General features: G+C 36.7%; 1 protein-coding gene across 3 annotated transcripts in view; it reads left to right on the top strand.

Moving 5' to 3' along the window:
- The first annotated feature begins 9,807 nt into the window (after positions 1-9,807).
- The window catches only part of Tyr (tyrosinase), a 68,742-nt gene continuing 54,111 nt past the window's right edge, over positions 9,808-24,438 (top strand). For 2 of the 3 annotated variants that reach the window (NM_001317397.1, NM_011661.5), the window contains exons 1-2: positions 9,808-10,788; positions 19,283-19,499. In NM_001317397.1, the coding sequence (NP_001304326.1) occupies positions 9,970-10,788; positions 19,283-19,499 (1,036 nt within the window). In that variant the 5' untranslated portion in view covers positions 9,808-9,969. The remainder of the gene's footprint in view (positions 10,789-19,282; positions 19,500-24,438) is intronic. The other variant, XM_006507577.2, reaches the window with a different exon arrangement.

Raw genomic sequence — 24,438 nt, 5'->3', positions numbered from 1 at the left:
GAGGATGTCCTCACCCCACCCCACCTCACTTGACATCCCACTCCCTGGGGCCTCAAGTGCTTCTTCTCTTAATGAGGCCAAACCAGGCAGTCTTCTTTTGTACATTTGTCTGGGGGCTCATAACAGCTAATGTATGCTACATGGTTGGTAGCTCAGTGTTTCAGAGATCCAGGTTAATTGAGACTGCTAATATTCCTATATGGCCACCCTCCTCCACAACTTCTTTCAACCTTTCGCTAATTCAACCACAGGGGTCCCAGCTGCTGTCCATTGGTTGGGTTTAAGTATCTGCACCTGACTCAGTTGCTTGATGGCCCTCTCAGAGGGCAGAATGCTCGGCTCCTGTCTGTACAGACACCCTAGCATGAGTAATAGTGTCAGACCTTGGAACCTCTCCTTGAACTGGATCCCAATTTGGGATGATCACTGGACCTCCTTTCTCTCGGTGTCTTCATTTTTGTCCCTTCACTTCTTTTAGACAGGGTCAATTCTGGCTCAGCGTTTTTGCCTGTGAGATGGCAACACCATCCCTCCACTTGATGCCCTGCTTTCTCCTTGAGATGGACTCTACAAGTTCCCTCTACTTACTGTGGGCATTTCTTCTAAAGTCCTTCCCTTTGAGTCCTGACCATCTCTCATCTCTCAGGTCACTGGTACATTCTAGTACAACGATTCACAATACAACACACATTGTTTTGTGAGGTTGGCCTCAAACCAAGCAAAGCATGCATGGTTTCCTCTATAACCGTTGTGCCACCGTTGTGTCAGGGCACATATTTTGCCTCTCATATTTTACTTAAAATATATGCTGCTTACATTACCCACCTCCTATCTCTCGAGGTTGCCTGTTTCCACTCTTTCTCCTGGCCCTCGGGCTTCAGTCCTGTAACCCCAACCCCAATTCCTGATCATGTTACACTTTCACCTCTCTGTCCCCTCTCCTAACCAGATCTCTTCCTCCCTCTGCCCCTTGAACTCCCTGCCCACCCTGTAACTGCTTTTTTCTCCCTTCCAAGAGGGATTGAGGCATCCTTACTCTTCGCCTGAGCTCTTTGCCTTGTTAACCTCCATGAGTTAAGTGGATTGTATCCTGGGTATTCTGTAGGGTTGTTTTGTTTTGTTTTGTTTTGTTTTGCTTTTTGGCTAATATTCACTTATTAATGAGTACATACTACATCTTTTTTGGTCTGAGTTACCTTACTCAAGATGATATGTTCTAGTTCCATCCATTTGCCTGCAAAACTAAGGATGCCCTAGTTCTTAATAGCTAAGTAGTATTCCATTGTATAAATGAACCACATTTCTTTATCCATTTTTCTCTCAGAGGACATCTGGGTTGTTTCCAGCTTCTAGATACTACAATAAGGCCACTATGAACATTGTGTAACATGTACCCCTGTGGCATGATAGGGCATCGTTTGGTCATATGCCCAAGTGTGGTATTCAGGTAGATCTGTTTCCAACTTTCTGAAGAACCTCCAGATTGATTTCCAGAGTGGTTGTACCAGTATGCAGTCCCTCCAGCAACGAAGGAATGTTCCTCTTTCTGCACATCTTCAAAATGTGTGTTGTTATCTGAGGTTTTGATCTTAGCTATTCTAATTGGTGTAAAGTGGAATCTCGGGATCATTTTAATTTGCATTTCCCTGATCACTAAGGACTTTGAACATCTCTTTAAGTGCTTCTCAGACATTCGAGATTCCTGTTTTGAATTCTCTCTATACCCCATTTTTTAATTGGGTTGTTTGTTTTTTTTTTGGAGGTTAGCTTCTTGAGTTTTTTATATATTTTGGATACTAGCCCTCATATTTTCCCAAACTGTAGGCTGCTGATTTGTCCTGTTTACTATGTCCATTGCCTTACAGAAGCTGTTCAGTTTCATGAGTTTTCATTTCTCAATTGATCTTAGAGCATAAGCCATTGGAGTTCTGTTTAAGAAATGCTCCTCGAGAGGAGAGGTGTCCACCCCACCCAGGAGGGCTTCCCCAGAGCATCCCCTGGAGCCATCTTCCTTCCTGGATCCTGCCAAGACTAGTCTGCACAGGTGAGAGTGTGGACTACAGAAGCTAACAGCTTCTGGGTCAGGCGGGAGCCACAGAGCTTCTAAGGCAGACCCCATTTCGGGCTCCAGACATCCAGGCACCTTCCCTGCCAGAGAGGTGTCTGCCCAGCCAGGGGGGAGGGACGGAAACCACATCCTAGAAAAAGCAAAAAAAGTAAGCCTTCAACAAACCTAAAAAAAAGACAGCCACAAGAACAGAAGGCCAACTTTAACAATAAAAATAATAGGAAGCAACAATTACTTTTCCTTAATATCTATTAATATTAATGGACTCAACTCCCCAATAAAAAGATATAGACTAACAGACTGGCTACACAAATAGGACCCAACATTCTGCTGCTTACGGGAAACCCATCTCAGGGGAAAAGACAGACATTACCTCAGAATGAAAGGCTGGAAAACAATTTTCCAAGCAAATGGTCTAAAGAAACAAGCTGGAGTAGCCATTCTAATATCGAATAAAATCGACTTCCAACCCAAAGTTATCAAAAAAGACAAGGAGGGACACTTCATACTCATCAAAGGTAAAAATCTTCCAAGAGGAACTCTCAGTTATGAATATCTATGCTCCAAATGCAAGGGCAGCCACCTTCATTAAAGAAACTTTAGTGAAGCTCAAAACACACATTGCACCTCACACAATAATAGTGGGAGACTTCAACACACCACTTTCATCAATGGACATATCATGGAAACAGAAACTAAACAGGGACATAGTGAAACTAACAGAAATTATGAAACAAATGGATTCAACAGATATCTACAGAACATTTTATCCTAAAACAAAAGGATATACCTTCTTCTCAGTACCTCATGGTACCTTCTCCAGAATTGAACACATAATTGGTCAAAATACAGGCCTCATAAGATACAAAAATATTGAAATTTTCCCATGCATCCTATCAGATCACCATGGACCAAGGCTGATCTTCAATAACAACATAAATAATAGAAAGCCAACATTCAGGTGGAAACTAAACAACACTCTTCTCAATGATACCTTGGTCAAGGAAGGAATAAAGAAATTAAAGACTTTTTGCATTTAATAAAAATGAAGCCACAACATACCCAAACTTATGGGACACAATGAAAGCATTTCTAAGACAAAACCTCAGAGCTCTGCGTGCCTCCAAAAAGAAAATAGAGAGAGCATATACTAGCAGCTTGACAACACACATAAAAGCTCTAGAACAAAGGGAAGCAAATTCACCCAAGAGTAGTAGACTGCAGGAAATAATCAAACTCAGGGACGAAATCAACCAAGTAGAAACAAGAAGAACTATTCAAAGAATCAAACAAACGAGGAGCTTGTTCTTTGAGAAAATCAACAAGATAGATAAACCCTTAGCCAGATTCACTAGAGGGTACAGGGACAGCATCCTAATTAACAAAATCAGAAATGAAAAGGGAGACATAACAACAGATCCTGAAGAAATTCAAATCATCATCAGATCCTTCTACAAAAGATTATACTCAACAAAACAGGAAAACCTGGATGAAATGGACAAATTTCTAGACAGATACGAGGTACCAAAGTTAAATCAGAATTGGGTTAATGATCTAAACAATCCCATATCCCCTAAAGAAATAGAAGCAGTCATTAATAGTCTCCCAACCAAAAAAAAAAAAAAAAAAAAAAAAAAAGCCCAGGACCAGATGGGTTTAGTGCAGAGTTCTATCAGACCTTGAAAGAAGATCTAATTCCAGTTCTTTACAAACTATTCTACAAAATAGAAGCAGAAGGTACTCTACCCAATTAATCCTATGAAACCACAATTACTCTGATACCTAAACCACAGAAAGACCCAACAAAGATAGAGAACTTCAGACCAATTTCCTTTATGAATATCGATGCAAAAATACTCAATAAAATTCTTGCTAACCTAATCTAAGAACACATCAAAACAATCATCCATCCTGAAAAAGAGGTTTCATTCCAGGGATGAAGGGATGGCTTAATACACGAAAATCCATCAACGTAATCCATTACATAAACAAACTCAAAGACAAAATCATCTCATTAGATGTGGAGAAAACATTTGACAAAATCAACACCCATTTATGATATAAGTCTTGGAAAGATCAGGAATTCAAGGCCCATACCTAACATGATAAAAGCAATCTACAGCATACCACTAGCCAACATCAAAGTAAATGGGGAGAACCTGAAAACAACCCACTAAAATCAGGGACTAGACGAGGCTGCCCACTTTCTCCCTACTGATTCGACATAATACTTGAAGTCCAAGACAGAGCAATTCAACAACAAAAGGAGATCAACAGGATAAAAATTGGAAAGGAAGAAGTCAAAATATCACTTTTTGCAGATGATATTATAGTATATATGAGTGACCCTAAAAATTCCACCAGAGAACTCCTAAAACTGAAAAAAAGCTTCAGTGAAGTAGCTAGATATAAAATTAACTCAAACAAGTCAATGGCCTTTCTCTACACATAGGATAAACAGGCTGAGAGAGAAAGTAGGGAAACAACACCCTTATCAATAGTCACAAATAATGTAAAATACCTTGGCATGACTCTAAGTAAGTGAAAGATCTGTATGATAAGAACTTCAAGTCTCTGAAGAAAGAAATTAAAGAAGATCTCAGAAGATGGAAAGATGTCCTATGCTCATGGATTGGCAGGATCAATATAGTAAAAATGGCTATCTTGCCAAAAGCAATCTACAGATTCAATGAAATCCCCATCAAAATTCCAACTCAATTCTTCAACGATTTAGAAAGGGCAATCTGCAAATTCATCTGGAATAACAAAAAACCTAGGATAGCAAAAAGTCTTCTCAAGGATAAAAGAACCTCTGGTGGAATCACCATCCCTGACCTAAAGCTGTACTACAGAGCAATTGTGATAAAAACTGCATGGTACTGGTATAGCAACAGACAAGTAGACCAATGGAATAGAATTGAAGACCCAGAAATGAACCCACACACCTATGGCCATTTGATCTTTGACAAGGGAGCTAAAACCATCCAGTGGAAAAAAGACAGCATTTTCAACAAATGGTGCTGGCACAACTGGTGGTTATCATGTAGAAGAATGGGAATTGATCCATTCCTATCTCCTTGTACTAAGGTCAAATCTAAGTGGATCAAGGAACCCCACATAAAAGCAGAGACAGTGTAACTTATAGAGGAGAAAGTGGGGAAAAGCCTTGAAGATATGGGCACATGGGAAAGATTCCTGAATAGAACAGCAATGACTTGTGCTGTAAGATTGAGAATCAGCCAATGGGACCTCATAAAATTGCAAAGCTTCTGTAAGGCAAAAGACACCATCATAAGACAAATAGGCCACCAACAGATTGGGAAAGGATCTTTACCTATCCTAAATCAGATAGGGGACTAATATCTAATATATATAAAGAACTCAAGAAGGTGGACTCCAGAAAATCAAATAACTCCATTAAAAAATGGGGCTCAGAGCTAAACAAAGAATTCTCACCTGAGGAATACCAAATGGCTGAGAAGCACCTGAAAAAATGTTTAACATCCTTAATCATCAGGGAAATGCAAATTAAAACAACCCTGAGATTCCATCTCACATCAGTCAGAATGGCTAAGATCAAAATTTCAGGTGACAGCAGATGCTGGCAAGGATGTGAAGAAAGAGGAGCACTCCTCCATTTTTGGTGAGTTTGCAAGCTTGTACAACCACTCTGGAAATCAGTCTGGTGGTTACTCAAAAAATTTGACACAGTACTGCTGGAGGATCCAGCAATACCTCTCCTGGGGCATATATTTAGAAGATGTTCCAACCAGTAAGAAGGACACATGCTCCACTATGTTCATAGCAGCCTTATTTATAATAGCCAGAAGCTGGGAAGAACCCCTCAACAGAGGAATGGATACAGAAAATGTGGTACATTTACACAATGGAGTACTACTCAGCTATTAAAAAGAATGAATTTATGAAATTTCTAGGCAAATGGATGGGCCTGCAGGGCATCATCTTGAGTGAGGTAACTCAATCACAAAAGAACTCACATGATATGTACTCACTAATAAGTGGAAGAGAGGTTTCTTGGTCTTGCAAACTTTATATGCCCCAGTTCAGGGGAACACCAGGGCCAAGAAATGGGAGTGAGTGGATAGGGGAGCAGGACCGCATGGTGGTGGGGTGGGGGGGTGGGTATAGGGAACTTTCAGGATAGCATTTGAAATGTAAATGAAGAAAATATCTAATAAAATTTTTTAAAAAACCTTAAAAAAGAGAGAGAAAAAGAACTGTAGGAGCTGCATATTTACAGAATAAATTAGTATGTCTAAACTCCAAATATAGAGAATTAATCACTGTAAACTTTTTCCTTTAGTTGTATCTAAGCACACAAGTAAGCAAAACTATAGTGGTAGTTAACATTTGTATCTGAAATTGACAGATGGCTCAGCAGAAAAAGGCACTTACTCTCAAGCCTGAAGACAGGAGTTTAATCAACAAATCCGCAGGCTGAAGAAAAGAATTGACTCTTTCAAGTTGTCTTCTAATTTCCACTGAGGTATCAGGCACACATTGTTCATGTATATACACATAGCTACAAAGAAACACACAAATACACATAACACACACACACACACAAATTTACCACATGCCCAAACTAATAACTAATTGTAATAAAAAATACGTATCATATCCAGTGATAATTCACCTCAATGCAAAATGAAATCATGTGGAATCATTTTTAGTAAATGTAAGACAATGACAGAATTAGGAAGCCAGTCATTCTTGCAATATTTAGCAAAACAATGTATATAAAAAGCCATTCTTGAAAATAATAAAAACCTTACAAATTTTTGGTAGAAAATTATATGACAGAATAGTCTGAAATCTCTTCAAGCTGGGAAAACCTAAAGCTACTGCACTCAAGTATCCTGGAATAATGAGTACTGTCCTAATTTTCTTTCTTGCTGTGATTAAACAATTCTGTCTCAAAAACAACCTAAGGAAGAAAAATTTATACTGGCTAGCAGTTCCCCATCCTGATATAAAAGTCAGGGCAGGATGGGACTGAAGTACCTACCCCACATATAAAACTAGAATGTACAAAGGAAGGAATTCATGCTCGTGTTCAGTTTGCTTTCTTCATTTTTTGAAGTCTACAATCTCATGTCTAGGGAATGATCCCATTACAATTGAGATGAGTCTCTCGACACCAGTCATAGTCAAGTGAATGCCCACAGTATGCCCAGAAGACCATCTCCCAAGTGATTCTGGATTCTATCAAGTTGACAAAAAACTATCACAAGTTGAAAAAAAAAAAAAAAAGGACTTTTCTTCATAAGATACAGAGAGAATGGAACACATGAATAATGTAATGCTAGGGAAACAGATGCAAAGAGTTCAGGAATTCATGCCCCAGTTGACAACATAGCTGGTTCAAGACAAACCTGAGCACTTTTCATCACTGAAATCTTCACTCTGGACCAATCAACATTCATACATTCCCTTCTTTACTTTAACACTCTCCTGAGAGCTATTTCTCTTCTCATCCTAATTCTCTGCTCATATCACATTTCAGCAGCTTACATATGAAAATCTTGTACATTCCCATGAGATTGCATTGAAATTGCTTCAACCCTTTTCTATGTCCATATGTATACCTTACTTCTCATTCCTATTGCTTTGTAGCTACAGAAGCCTTAGCAGTCTTTAGAAATCTTGGGAGTGTTATGCCTCTTCCACTTAAAGCTTTAATTCAAGAACTCATTCTCTAGAAGTTTAAACAACTGCTATTCTGCTCTTCTATGACTCTTTAACATGTCTCTCAAAATATGTTTTCTCCCAGAAAACTCTCCTCAACTTTCTTCAAAATTAATAGACTACATTTTGCCCCACAGAAATTCTTCTATAGGAACTTCAATTTTTTTATTTAATCCAGGAAAACATATTTAAACATACTTAGCTATAAATATTAAGATTAAATTGTGATAAAAACTTATTTTTGACAGTGGTGGAAACTGTCCTATTAAATTTACCATATCATTCCAATTTTATCCTCAGAAAATGCCCAATAGATGATCAATAAATATTTGCAGTATACTTATTGCATTCCCAGCTATAGCTAATATAGATTGCATTAAGACTGTCTTAGGGTAGACAATAGTCAAACAGAATTGGATAGGGCATATTCAAATTCTGTAGCTACCAAATGTGTATACAAGGGAAAAATGTGTAAATGAATACTTACATAGAAAGAGCAGGACTGGTGATAAGATTGTCATGTAAATAAGTTGGTGGAGACTGTAGATTACATTGCAGAGGAATAAAGAGAACTTTTAATTTAAGAGAATCAGTCCTATGAAGAAAACAAAGACAGCAAACTACACTTCAGTCATTCCTCTCATGAGGCTCTACAGATTTTGAAAATGAGCATGGGAAAGCCCTTAGAAAATGAGCATGGGAAAGCCCTTAGAAAGAGTGATGAGGATTTTCTGAGCAATTTTGCTAAGATGCCTGATAGTAGAACAAGGGAAAGAAAAAGTTGTTAATTAAGTTTAACAGGAGAAGCTGGATTCCACCTGCAACTAGGTGGGAAAGAGTTACAAAAGGCCCCATGTAGCTACAAGTAATACATAACAAAAAGTCCCCAGGGGAACGAGGTCCTGTGTTAATCTACTATGGGCTTTAAGAGAAGAAAAACAAAAAAGGACTAAGACTCCTGAAGGAAATCATGTGAGAGCTTCCTTATTCCAGCAAGAGACAAAATCTCCATGGAAACTTCTCTTTCCTGCACCCACACACTGTTCTTTCTACCTGCCAAGGCTGCCTTGAATCTCAAGAGAATCCTATGGAGCAGTCAACACATTTTAAATACTGAAACAAACCCTAGGGAAGAAAAGAAGCAGAGCAGGCTGACATTCCAGCATTATCAGGAAAGCAATGATTTTCCTAGATTTCCGCAGCCCCAGTGTTCAGATAAACGGTTTCCTCAAACCTTCACTTCCTTTCTCCTACAGTATAAATTAAAAGAACCACTCAGCTTTTAGTATGAAGCAGCATAGAGAAGGGAGTTCCAAAGAGACGTTTGTTTCTTGACCATTCTCATTATCCTTCTTTCATGGAGCAGTGCTATTCAAACCATCCAGTAAGTCCATTACTCACTTCCACATTTTATGAGCAAAATAATAAAAGAGAGATAGAGTAAGAATGAAGGAGAGAGAGAGAGAGAGAGAGAGAGAGAGAGAGAGAGAGAGAGAGAGAGAGAGGAAGAGAGAGAGAGAGAGAGAGAGAGAGAGAGAGAGAGAGAGAGAGAGAGAGAGAGAGAGAGAGGTGTTTTCTTAACTAGAAACTTTATGCATTGAAGCAGTTCACCAAAATAACAAAGTAACAAAGTAAGATATCTTTGGAATAATCAATTCAAGATAATCAAGGAAAAATGAGAGGCAACTATTTTAGACTGATTACTTTTATAAAATAAATAAGCTCAGCTTAGCCAGATATAAGCAATATTCTGAGTTCTGAAGAAAAATTTTTGACAAAATGAGTTCTATAAATGTTATTGTCTACTTATGATCTCTAAATACAACAGGCTTGTATTCAGAATCTAGATGTTTCATGACCTTTATTCATAAGAGATGATGTATTCTTGATACTACTTCTCATTTGCAAATTCCAATTATTATTAATTTCATATCAATTAGAATAATATATCTTCCTTCAATTTAGTTACCTCACTATGGGCTATGTACAAACTCCAAGAAAAAGTTAGTCATGTGCTTTGCAGAAGATAAAAGCTTAGTGTAAAACAGGCTGAGAGTATTTGATGTAAGAAGGGGAGTGGTTATATAGGTCTTAGCCAAAACATGTGATAGTCACTCCAGGGGTTGCTGGAAAAGAAGTCTGTGACACTCATTAACCTATTGGTGCAGATTTTGTATGATCTAAAGGAGAAAATGTTCTTGGCTGTTTTGTATTGCCTTCTGTGGAGTTTCCAGATCTCTGATGGCCATTTTCCTCGAGCCTGTGCCTCCTCTAAGAACTTGTTGGCAAAAGAATGCTGCCCACCATGGATGGGTGATGGGAGTCCCTGCGGCCAGCTTTCAGGCAGAGGTTCCTGCCAGGATATCCTTCTGTCCAGTGCACCATCTGGACCTCAGTTCCCCTTCAAAGGGGTGGATGACCGTGAGTCCTGGCCCTCTGTGTTTTATAATAGGACCTGCCAGTGCTCAGGCAACTTCATGGGTTTCAACTGCGGAAACTGTAAGTTTGGATTTGGGGGCCCAAATTGTACAGAGAAGCGAGTCTTGATTAGAAGAAACATTTTTGATTTGAGTGTCTCCGAAAAGAATAAGTTCTTTTCTTACCTCACTTTAGCAAAACATACTATCAGCTCAGTCTATGTCATCCCCACAGGCACCTATGGCCAAATGAACAATGGGTCAACACCCATGTTTAATGATATCAACATCTACGACCTCTTTGTATGGATGCATTACTATGTGTCAAGGGACACACTGCTTGGGGGCTCTGAAATATGGAGGGACATTGATTTTGCCCATGAAGCACCAGGGTTTCTGCCTTGGCACAGACTTTTCTTGTTATTGTGGGAACAAGAAATTCGAGAACTAACTGGGGATGAGAACTTCACTGTTCCATACTGGGATTGGAGAGATGCAGAAAACTGTGACATTTGCACAGATGAGTACTTGGGAGGTCGTCACCCTGAAAATCCTAACTTACTCAGCCCAGCATCCTTCTTCTCCTCCTGGCAGGTAAGATGCACTATATAGAGAGAGTTGCAAAGACTGGTACTTCAGCAGCCACATTTTCATGCTCTGTGAGCATCTCTGATAATATCTCAGGGCAGAAAATGTGCCTTACTAACAGATGTTAATGCTTCTTGATTTCTTTTTCTCTTTTGAGAACTCTTCAAAGTTGTTATTAAACAAATATCTATGTGCTTATTTGTCTTAATATCTAACAGCTTAGTTAGATTTCTAAGCTGCTATAAACAAGGACTGATTGGTTCACCACTGTATTGTTAGCACCTCCTATGGTATCTGGAATAAACAGTAACTCAGTTATTTAAGAATGGATGAGAAACCAGATTATCTTAGTTCATGTTTCTGAGTAATATTAAAATTAATATTAACAGTAAAATCCATAAGTATGCTACTTTAAAATATAAATCTCTGGCCAAAACCAAGACTTATTATTCAGGATCTTCAAGAGAAAGTGCTGAGATAATTCACTAAGTATCAGAGATGACCTTTATTACATGATTGCCTGATAGAAAAAATGATTACACACACACAAAAAAATCTTCAGTTGCTTAAATTTTAAACGTTGCTGACTCTCAAACAGTTAAGTAATAAAAGAGTTAAAGCCTGCTGTGTATTTAGAATATGTGAATACCTATTGAAAGAATTTATTGTACAATTAATATAAACAGACTTCTATTTTACAGTCATAAGATACTACTTAATTTGTTAAAAATTATTTTTTGATAGCATTGTTGGTAAATAGCAAAGGTGATATTTGCTAATGATTACAAGGGCTGTCTGGCTAACTTACGTTATGTTCAGGGAGAAGACAGTCCTTTTTAAGGAATGGGCACTTTCTAACTTTTTTTCTCTAGGATGGAGAAAAATTAGCCTTCTTCCTACTTTAAAAATGTTAGACATAGAATTAAGGGATTGTTATTTTGAGATTAAATTTTCTTTTCTCCTATTATTTTTCCTCATTCTGGAATGGAAGCAAAAGATGAAGAAAGAAATATATGTTAAATTGTTTTCCTTTAAATGAACACAAATGTGAAATATGTTTTTCTGCCTATCTTGTAAAATTTTCTATTGCAACTATTCTGATTACCAGTTCAAATGGGGAAAAAAGAACATAGGCTACCCCACACTTGAAATTTTGAAATATGAATGTCCTCTGTCTCTGCTGGTCTAACACTTCCAAAATGGAAACCTTTAAAGGGCCACTGTAAATTACAGCTGCTAATTCCTGGTGCCAATGGTGATAAGTGTTTACTAAACCTAGTGAGTACTTTATAGCATGGGGCTCTGCTGCGAAGTAACATTGCTGTATATTTTCAGTCATTCTACCTTAATTCATGAACTGCAAAACTCTCATCTAGCTTTTTACTTCTCTAGCTATTGCTTTAAGTTCTATCAGGCTCAGGTGTGGAATTCTCTCAGTTACAATATTCGATTTGTTATATAGCATTACTTGATGCAGAAAGTCTGAAGGATTATTGAAATTATCAAAAGTTGCAATAAAACCACAGCAGACTTGCCTATTGTAGTAAGTCCTGATGTATAACTGCTAAAATATTGCCTACAACCTTGTATTGCATTTATAGGGCTATGGAGGAAAAGGACTTTTTATGTAAAATTAGAAAGTAGAGGGGGAAAAAATCACTAAGAAAAGCAAGCAAAATTTGAAAAAAGATAATTAACAAAACAACAATAACTTTGCAAACAAACAACATTATTTTAAAATGAGGTCAAATGAATACAGTTTGCTCTATATACTTAAGTTTTGCACTGTCCAGGGATAAACAGTTGCAGACATAACAAATAAGCTAATTCTGCTTGTCTGTTTTCTTTATTCACACAACCTGTCTTGTTAAAATCCTTCTAAAATGAAGACTTTTTTTCTCCTCCTCATTTCCCATTAGAGGAAGTTTAGAGAGCATGAATAAAGGGATATTGTCAAATCAGATGATATGTGTAGATGAATGTGGCTTTATGAAACCCTGTTCAGTGAATATGTGCTGAAGAAAAAGAATATGTACCATTTCAAAAGAAAAGTGAATAATGACTTACAGAAATGAAACAAAGCAAATTTGACTGTTCTGGCCTGGAAAGATGGCTCAGAATTTAAGAGCACTGGTTAATTCTTTCAGACAAACTTGGTTCAGTTCCCAAAACTCAGATGGTATTTTACAGCCACTTGTAACTCCAGTTCTTGGGGGTCTGATAGCCACTTTTGACCACTCTGAGAGCCAGGCACACATATGGTATACAGACATACATGTCAACAAAACACCCTTAGACAGTAAATAATAAATTAATAAATGAACTAATAAATAATGCATGTTTACAGTGCTTTAATTCAATTACTGTCAATATTATGATCACCTACAATCTATTGTTCTGTAGTTGCTTGAAAATCAATCATCCAACTACATACTGGAAACAAAGAATCAATGAGTCTATTGTAAATCTCCAGTGTCTGTGTTCTTTGTCTATTTGAGGAAGAGGTTTAACACTGTAACCCTAGACTAACTTAGAACTTACTCTACAACCTAGGCTGGCCTCCAAATCTCAGCAATCCTCCTGCCTTCAGCCTCCCAAGGGTGTTTATACTTTTAAGACTCTTAATGCGGTTCTAATGTGCAGTCAGCACTGAGATGCATAGATTTAATTAATATGGAGATTGTTTAGTTATCTCTTTACTTTCCTTTATGAAAATAGAGTTTCCGTAATGAACACACCATTAATTTGAACGCTTTTGTCTAAATTAAACATTTAAATTAAAAACTAGACTATTTTGTGTTAGATGAGATCAAATAGCTTCCAAGTTAAAATGAACTCATTAATACCTTCCAAATTACCTAGGCTGTAGCTATTTCATACAGGCTTCTACCCTTGCGTGACTTCCAATATCTTCCTCCTTGAGAAAAGGAGCTTTGATGGTCTTTACCCAGTCTAAGCTGAAAGATTTTTTGTGATATCTCATGGAGTGCTCACATTTTATAAATGATAGGTCTCAACGAGCAGGAGGATTTGTCTAAAGTAACCAGTTGAGGACAGAACCCAAGTCAGTATGTATTCATTGCCATTTATGTAAATGCATTGACTTAGGCTTAAAGCAGGTCTAAAAACAAATGTATGTATGCATAATTTGCCAGGTAGTTACTTTTACTTGTTTTGAGTTCTCGTCCAGTTGACTCAGATGTGATTCCCAGAACCCACAAGATGGCTTACAGCTATTTGTAATGCCAGTCCTTGAAGATCTGACATCTTCTGTCCCCTATGATCACTAGGCACACACAGGGTCCATGGACTTCCCATTAATGAAAACACCATGTGCATTAAAAAAAAAAATCACATGAACCAGACAGCCTGGGGAAGACAGGTATTTCTATTTCTATCTGAGAATTGATTTCCTCCTCTTTGTTCTACATTTTGTGAAGATTTATTGCATAACTTCTATAATATTTCAGAACATATGAATGGTTTATTAAACTTATTTCTGTCTACCACTATCAGATTTTCCAAAGTGGAAACTATTTATAAATACATTTGTAGCCATATACGGAGGGGCTATGTTATACTCACAGAATGGACTTTATAAAAACATGCTGAGTTAAACAAAAATACAAATCAGATAATTTTAAATCTTTCCCTATGTGGATTTCTGAGGTTTCAGCCCATAGTTTACAGCATTGGAATCTTGATGCAGAATACACAATAATTCCAGCAGATAGCTCTTGCTTGAACAATATCTTGTGCAGTACTTGCTGGTTTACATAAGAGGAGAGAGAGTGAGTGAGTGAGAGAGAGAGAGAGAGAGAGAGAGAGAATGTGTACATGAAAATATATGGTTTATAAATCATAATACATCTAAGTATTATGTGACTTGATTATTACTTGACATGTTTTTTTCTGACAGAGGACAGTATATAAAATCTTGTAATTAATGTTAATTGTTTAAGGAGAGTTTAATATGCAATCAGTCTTTTTTTAAGCTTGTTATTCATCTACTTGTTTGATTATTTTCAAAATATTTTTCAAGTAGAACTATTAAAATAGTCCACAGGTTTTTGTTTTGTTTTGCTTTTCTTGGAGGGTACTGGATGACATTTAAGTACAAAATACCTGTGTTCAACACTATTAGATATGTTGGTTATGCAATCAACAGAGACCCTAACCTAAGAAGCAAAGGTGTGTTAAAGGGAACTGTCGTGATAGATCAGAGTGGACAGGAAAACATTTCTGATGATAGATATGAGTGAACTTCAGCCAGGGAATTCACTCATTAGGTGGAAAGCGTATCACATGGAAGCCACAGGGGGAAGAAAAACAGTCATATTTCAGCAGAAAGTCACGGGTTTAGGTAACCATGACAACTGCTCTATGAAATAACAGCTCCTTTTTCTCTATAAAAAAGATTTTGTGGAATGTCATATGGTTTAGGCTTTTTTGGTTTTTGATTGTTTGTTTGTTTTTCAGGAAAAAAAGAAACATAAATACCACAATAAAATCTTTGCCCCTGAAAACCTTTAAGAGCTGGTAGTTTATTGCTACTTCCTAAATTTAATAGAACACTATCATGCTTCACCTTCAGTATTAATACATCTGTTTACATCTGTTTCTTTTGTTCCTTTCTTTGTTTTTTTGTATTTGCATGTTTGACTATGCTACAAATCATTTGTGGTTAGAAGGAGAAAGAATCAAAGTTTAACCAGAAGACATGGGCTCAGTCCATTTTTGCCATTTGCAAAACACTACTACACAAGCCATTAGAATTTTGTAACAACAACAACAACAACAACAAAACCCTGTTGTTATTATATATGATTGTTTTCTATGCTAATGAGAGAACCAAATGGAGTAGAAAACAATGTACTATACTATAAAAGCAATTTTCTCTTGACTCACATAATCATAAACTAATATTATTTCTCTAACATACCTATAAGACCCCCAGGAAGTTACTTAAATATTTTAGAGACATTTTGGTTTCTAAAAAATACAATAGCTCAATACAATATTATTATGAAACAATTTAAAGAAGTCAATTCATGGAAAATTACTTGTTTAGTATTGTTTGCCATATAGTTTTGAGTCCCATCTTTGAGAAGTTCTCTAAATGATACATCAGGATCAGACTATTTGATCCTGAATAATGCTCTCTACTTAGAGAAATAGAGCTCTAATAGAGAGGCAGGCCAACCTGCTTGGGACCATGGATTTAATAGAATCTATATTAGAAACTATCTTTCTGACTGTAATCTCCAGGACTGTAATGACAGTTTCTCTATTCTTGCTTCTTGCCCTAAATTAAACATAAAGACAACAAATTGAAGCTACATTTTTTACATTATTTCTGCAACCAGTTATTATTGTGCATCACTAATGTCTTCATCAACTGAACACTTAGTCAAATGGCAGTTGGTATTTCAGAAAAAAAAAATGGTTTCCTCCAACCTCTCTAATGTAAATGAATCTGCTGTAGGTGTCTTTTTGGCCAAGCGATCTTTTGGGCGTATCCTGAGGACCATTAGTCAAAGAGGAATGAAAATTACTTCCTCAGTGGCACTGAATTGGTAGACCAGTCAACCAACAATGCAAAGTCATCCAACCTGTTACATTCATAGCAGAAGCTGAACTAGTTTTATAAAACCATTCACAAGTTATTAATATGGAAAAACAAATGAAATAGATAAAGCTTTAGAATCATAAATTCTGTATTTATGGATTTTCAAATATCTTCATATGTGAAGAAATTGATATTTTAAGGAAGAGAGCTGTCTAAATAAGCATTTATGTTTCACATGTCCTTTACACATATAGCTTGCAGATAATTTTATACAATTTTAGCCTACATATTTTTCCCTGCTTCTGTCATATGAAGTGAAATTTGGAATTTCCACTTAAAGAAATCAAGGCATTTTAGTTTCAACATTCTGGATTTTGAATTTTTGGATTCGGATTCTGAGGCTGCATAGGCAGCGTGATTTGAATGGGTTTCTAGGACTATTTCCATTCTTAGTCAAACATATTGAGTCAATCATGTAACAGGATTCTTTTTTCTTTGTTACTAAGCTCTCCCTTGTTCTTGAAGACTATGCAGGATCTTGGACCCCAGGATGCAAATACATCTGTGTTTAGGCATGGGCAGAAACATGGAGTACAGACAAACATGAGCAGCATGCAGTAGAAAAGGCAGTGTGACTTCAGCAGCAGGATCACATGGGATAAAAGCTCATGTCGAACACAGGCCAGGTTAAAAACATATTTTGGAGGGAGAATTGAAAACAATGTTTGAAATAGTCAATGTGATAAAAGCAAAGAAGGGCACCATACAAAATAAAACCCACTGCTTTCAGCCTTTAGCTGCAGACTGCATGGTGCGAAAGAAAAGAGAAAGGAATGAATCTATTGTTGTAAGTATATATGTGATTTATGAAAACTGTGTTGAAATTTTAAGTCATAAACAGATGCATGTGTTTAGAATATGAGAATTTTCATGAACATAATTTGTGAGTAGGTCATGAAACTCACTCATAAAGGCAGCCAAAGAATACAAAAAGAAAGATAGAAAGAGTGTGTAAACCTGAGTTCTACACCAAGCCCACCTTCAGGGTCGGGCTAGTTAGGTTTTTTTTTGTTTTCTTTTGTTTTTTGTTTTTGTTTTTGTTTTTGTTTTTGTTTTTTTTTTTTGTCAGTTTTACATGAACTTGGACATACTTAGGAAGGGGAACTCAACTAAGTAATTTCTTCATACAGATTGTCATGTTGGCGTTTTAATAGAGAACTTTTTTGATTGCTAATTTATATGGTAATGGCCAGTACCATCTTTGGGCATATATCCGTATATCGAATGTAGTATACAATGCTAGAAATAGGCCAAAGTTTTGAGAATTTATCACCTTGTTATTTTTGTCTTGAAATTCAGAACAATTTTAGCTGTGAATTTTTGTTTCATAGTGAAGCCATGGGGAAATGGCAGTTAAATATAATAAAGGTTTCATTAACTAATTCTATTACAAATATTTACATAAAGACCTCATTTTCATCACAATTTAATGTGTAACCCATAGAAAACCTAAGGCATTAGATCTAGGACTGGAATGCCACCCTGTGTTTGACATTCCATCCCTTCTCCTGCAACCTCCACTCCGTCCTTTGACAGTGCTAAGACTGGTGATTATCCCACTTCATGGTTTTTCGTTTTGTCATAACAGATCCATTGTTAATGTCTGCCTTGATATAAAGCATAGTCTTCCTTTTAGAGAATTTCAAAACCTAGCAGTTTCGCTGATTTCTATGTTACGCTGGCAGATTATCATCATCATTATTTTTTTTAAATCACAGTTCTTCACATTTTATAGGAAATATTTTAAGGAGTTAGGTTGTATGAAATGTTTCATTTAAGTCATGTGGTAATATTTTCCATATTAATAAGAAAACTGAGGGTCAGAAAGGGTAAGTGATAGTTGGAAGATAAAAGACTGTCCTTCCAATACCAACCAAGTTTTTCAGCTCCAACTTTATTGTACCCTGTGCAGTTATTTGTTTATTTACTCTTATTGACATGTGCATTATATGTATGTGGCACACATTGCATGTCTGCACACAAGTATGTGTTTACATGACGGTAGGTATATGTGTATCTGCAGGTGTACTTGCACATATGCATGTTTGTGTATGCTTATGAAGACCACAGGTTGATGTTGAGTGTCTTTCTCAGTTACACACTATGGTACACATGAAGGCATGGTCTCTGACTGGAACAACACTCATTAATATGGCTAGTTTCATTATCTAGCTTGCTCTGGCAATTTCTGTTTGCATTTTACAAGCACCAGGATACTAACAGAAATCTACTACTCATATTTTGGAATTAAGAGGGTGCTGGTTATCTGATTTCCAGTTCTTAAGTTTACATTGCAAGTATTTTACCCACTGAGCCATTGCCCTTTTCTGTGTCCTTTCATTTATAACTCCTGCAAAAGAGTTCAGCAGCCAATGTTTTTACATCACTTCTATGTTAAAATGAACAGGGGATTTCCAGTTCCTGATTTAGTTTGCATGTTTTTGTTAGTCAAGATACAACAGTGTGAAATAAAACTTGTTTACTGGAACAAAGAATTGCTAATAATACAAATTTTGTATTTGGAAAAGGAAAAGGAAGAAGAAAAGAAAACAGACTGAACTAAGAGGTGACTTTGGAGAATATCTGGGAGGCAGAGTCACTAGTGACAAATTCCCCCAAGTCACAAAAAAGAAATATGGTTCCATTTTATGAATTACAACTGTTAATAGCTCAAGCTATAGTTTGATATATATAGTTTCTGAACACAAATTAGACTAGCGAGTGCCAGCCACAATAATAATAAATGCCTAGCATGGTAGGTTAAGTTCACTTTCATCTAACTGCCAGAAAGCTGAATGATACTGATGTGCAATTTCAACATCTTTCTCTTGTCTCAGAAGTAACTCATTTAACATAAATTGTTTTTCACAGATCATTTGTAGCAGATCAGAAGAGTATAATAGCCATCAGGTTTTATGCGATGGAACACCTGAGGGACCACTATTACGTAATCCTGGAAACCATGACAAAGCCAAAACCCCCAGGCTCCCATCTTCAGCAGATGTGGAATTTTGTCTGAGTTTGACCCAGTATGAATCTGGATCAATGGATAGAACTGCCAATTTCAGCTTTAGAAACACACTGGAAGGTAATATCCTTGTGTTCATTAATTTTGATTTTTTTTAATTTATAATTTCTTTTCAGAAATTCTGGGCTCAGAGATGTTTATAATTTAAAATTTTGTGAGTTTTGAAATGTTATGCTTCAATTATACCCATGGTGATAGTAAACTTAGCTAGCATAGAGTATCTCACTATACTCCAGAAATTTAGTGATATAAAAGGGAAAGGGAAGCGAAGGAAAGGAAAGAAAAGGAAAGGGAAGGGAAGGGAAGGGAAGGGAAGGGAAGGGAAGGGAAGGGAAGGGAAGGGAAGGGAAGGGAAGGGAAGGGAAGGGAAGGGAGGGAAGACCCCTCAAGCCCCAGATTCATACACGAGCAAACATTGGGGATAACCTCCAACAACACTTACAGAAATTACCTACCAAATATTATTAAAAGTTCTTCACAATCTTTCATATAGAAAATCTTTTTTTCTTCCAAGAGTGAATCTTTTTAAACTTTTCTCTTTGAATTTTAGCATGTTTTATCCTAACTTTTGTTCTTCTGCTTATGGGGTGAGTTTACTGTCTCTTTTGAAAAGTCAGCAAAAGTAGACTGACTGTTCCCCAGTAGGGATGCCTTTTCTGTCCTCAGTGGGAGAGGATGTGCCTAATCCTCCAGAGACTTGATGCACTATCATAGGGGATACTAAAGGAGGCCACACCCTCTCAAAGGAGAGTAGAAAGGGGTATGAGGGTTATGACTCTGTGAGGGGGAGACTAGGAAATGGGGCAGTTAATTCATTAATTAATTAGAAGTGGCAATAATTCTAGGGAAAAAAGGAGAGGAATAAGATTAAAATGTTTACTTTTTGTCACAAAATTTGCCATTGCTATGGGTAACCATTGAGTAGTCAGTAAAATAAAGGTAAGTGATTGAGAAACATCCTGGATGGCCATTGCCTGGGTCTTTGGTGTAGGCCAGGCAAGAAGTTAGAGAAACAGCACACTTTGCTTATTTAGCTATGGAAAGTCTCATGGTTCAACCATAATGAGGGGACTTTACAAAAGTATATAGCCCTAGCTAATATTTCTTCTTCTTCTCTCATCCCAAGACATAATTCTAAAGATTTACACCCATAGGTAAAGAAAAGCCACCTTAAAGATAGACTTTGATGACCGATGTTAAGATAAAATTCATATTTTTTTCTCTTACAGCAATAAAATGATGCCTTTAAAAGTAATAGCTAGGTCCAGAACACCCTGCTAACTCCTCTATATGATGTACCAAACTTTACAAATATCTTCTATAGATGCCGTCATTATGCTCTCCTGAAAAGGGGAAGACAGATTTTGAAATGTCAAAAAATAAGGTTATGTTTGGTCACTGACTAATTGGTAGCCCCTAACCTGTACCTGTTTTGTTTAAGGTATTGTTGAAGGACATTCTTTCCATCATATTCTGATGACCAATACAGTTCATGAATTGGCTGAGAGTAGACAATACTGTAAATAGAATTTCAGATACAGTGGTTTGAGGGGGATCTCTGTAGAGTTGCATGTTCTTGTATTTCTAAACAGAGAATTAGATAAAGATTCATGGTTTAAAGCAGAAGCACAGTTATTAGAAGAGAAATACTTTCTCTATCAGAACTGGTCCCAAGATAGCAAAGGCTTGGGAGCACAACAGCAATACTACACAATGATCACATTTTATGGGAGTTCTGGCTTACTTTGGTAGCACTGGCTTTTTTGCAGCATGTTTTATCTGTTACATGATGACCGTGGGCTATGGTGCCCAGCCTTGCTCTTGGACAACAGCTTTATCTCCCATGCTAATTATACAGCTATTATGAAAGGACTTCCAGATCTCACTGTCTTCCCTAATATTTTGTCTTGCCTATGAGCAATAGAAATGTATGAAGTCATAAAGAAAATTTAAATCCTTACACTTACAGGAAAATGGATGAAAATGGAAATTATTAAATGAAATAAATCAGGCTCCTAAAGACAACACCAACAATGTTCCTCATACATCAGACTTAGATTTAAAATCATATATCTGAATATATTTACAAATCGATGTATTTATAGCTGTAAATGTTCATCAGAGGAAACAAAGGTATCAGCTTTAAGAGTACAGTGACTGAGCAGGGCAAAGACTACCAGCATACCTAAAACTCCATATACATTTTACAAAGTAAATAAATGTTTTGATTATTCATAAAAAGGGTCATAGAGAATGAAATAGTTACAAGAGATTTTCTATAGAAATTAAGAATAAATATTGAATATAATGCAGATTTTTTACTTATAATCTAGTTAACAACTAGCTCATGTTGAAGTAATCATTCACAAAGAGAGGGAAAAAATTCTTTAGATAGTGATGCTACTGCTTAGAAAAATATTCCCAATCAAGGGCTGGTTGTCCTGTGACATGAACCTTGAAAAATTTATCTGAATAAGGACTCATCACAAGAGGGCCTTGCCTATCCTGATAATTTGAAAAGAGGGCTTCAGCTTTCATTCCAATGAGCATGATAACTATTATGAAAAACATAACATGACCAGAACATTTATTTCCCATTTCAATTTTTACACAAATAATAGCTTCACAAAGCTAGAGAGAGATGGAGAGAGAGAGAGAGAGGGAGAGAGAGAGAGAGACTATAATAAAGGTCAGAGTTTTGATGCCTGTCACATAATTGAAACAAATTTCAATCTGGCACAGCTAAAATATGTAGAACAAAGCACTTAGCTTCTTTGAATTTTCATTTTATTACCTGAAACCTCATTAAACCATTTCATGTTTCCAGAGTTTCAATGAGGATTCAGTTCCATAAAAGCATACAGAAACATATTATAGTACTAACTGTATGGGAGGATAAAGTACAGGAATCGCAGTATTTTTTATTGTGGTGTGGTTGAAAGAGAGAAAGAAAGAAGAAAGAAAGAAAGAAAGAAAGAAAGAAAGAAAGAAAGAAAGAAAGAAAGAAAGAAAGAAAGGAAGGAGGGAAAGAGAGGGGGGGAGGGAGGAAAGGAAGGAAGGAAGGAAGGAAAGAAAGAAAGAAAGAAAGAAAGAAAGAAAGAAAGAAGAAAGAAAAATTGTTAAATAGGAGAAGGAACATATTTTGTGAGTAGAGTCCTTGTCTAGCATGAAGTGCTAGTTGCAATTCCTCAAAAAGTATAACTAATATTTATGGATAAAATTCTAGCATTGACATTTTAAAGATACAGAACACATGATATGTCACAATGATTCCCTTCCGTCTTTATTTAGTAAGACTGGCATTTTCCAAGACCAAGATGATCATCAAATACATAATTTTCAGATGCCAGTAAACTATAAAAATATGATTCACTGTCTTAGTTACTTCTCTATTGCTGTGAAGATATCACTTCTAGAACAGCATAGAGAGAAAAGAGTTTGCTGGGGCTTACAGTTATAAAGATCAGGTCCATGGCCACCATAGCAAGGAGCATGAGTACAGACAGGTACACATTCCACTAGAGTAGCAGGTGAGAGCTTACATTCTTATTCACAGGCATGAGAGAGAAAGGGAGGGAGGGAGAGAGGAAGAGAGAGAGGGGGAAGGGAAAGAGGGAGAGAGTTTTGTTTCAGAGTCTATCCTCCAGTAACACACATCATTTCACAAGGCTTCACTTCCTAATCCTTTTAAAACATTTCTATCAATTTATGACTAAGCATTTAAATATATGAGCCTAAGGGAGCCATTCTCATTCAAAGCAAAGCAATCACCTTGTTGAAAAATTACTGAATGTATCAAGTATGAGCGGTTCTTGTTATTCTTGAGCAACACTCATTTGTCTCTGTATAAAGCCAACTGTACCAAGAACACAGGGTTTTAAATTCTAAAAATAAAGTGTTGCCTCAGCAACCTCACCATCTGCACTAGTGACCAGCAGGATGAAGAAGCAGGAAAAGGCAACTGAAGACCCTTCAGGTCCCTGGCCCTTCCTTCACTCACCACCCCCATTATCACTGATTCTTTCTTGCCACGATCACTATATCTAGTGCTAAACCTATCTGTATTGGCAGCACAGCTATTCAGATCTGCCCTTCTGTCCCTTGGGAAGCAGCTTCAGATAAACCCTCATGGGAATTTGCTGGACTTATGGTTGCTTTGAGTCACAGGGCACTCCCTTTTTGAATTGTGCAGAGAAGTGTGTTCTGAACAAAGCATTCTATTATGTCTGTTGATCTCTAGCAAATTCAGGTGATGTTAATTGAATATAGAAAGGAGAATTAGCCAAACAGGCTGTGACTGCTATTTAAAACAAGCTGATAGTGTTTTGTTAAGCAATACATCTTGTGCATGCAAAAATGAATTTGACCCTCTCACCCCTCCCTTCAGCTAATGGGAACTGACACAGTGACAACTCCTTCACCGCTAGCTTTATAGACTGTTTCTTGTGAGGTTTCAGCAGCCCTTGCTGTGCCTCTTTAACTTATGATGTGTGCACACCTTCTTTTTAATACAATGCATCAGAAGTTTTTGATATGTGTAACTTTTTTTTTGGATTCTGATTAAGAATCATGGATTTATTTTTTTTGTAACTCTTTGGCTATTGCTCTTGTGTACCCTGACAGCATCATGTGTGTCAACCTATGTCAATCATGATGGGTGGTTATGAAATGCCAGACTGCTAAAATAAATGTTTTGGACTTAAAAGAGTAAATAAATGCTGCTTTGGGGAAACAAACAAACAAAAAGTGTTGCCTCAGGCAAAGTGTTGTGGCATGGCTGATTACTTAAGCTTGTTTCAAAAATAATTAGCATTATCATTAATAAATTATCAGAGTATTAGTACAATATATAAACTATGCCAAATGAACTAGGCACAATTAATTGAACCAAAATTGAAGAATAGGAAGGAGAAGAAAACATAAATAAAAATTTACTTACAGAGATCTTTTATTTTTCTGTTGTTATATTTTTGTAATTAATTGCTATATAATATAGTAT

Source organism: Mus musculus, chromosome 7 (genome assembly GCF_000001635.26).
Source record: "Mus musculus strain C57BL/6J chromosome 7, GRCm38.p6 C57BL/6J".
In the NCBI taxonomy this organism is placed as follows: Eukaryota; Metazoa; Chordata; class Mammalia; order Rodentia; family Muridae; genus Mus; species Mus musculus.
The sequence above is the reverse complement of the archived record's forward strand: the minus strand, read 5'-3'. Positions and strand labels throughout refer to the sequence as shown.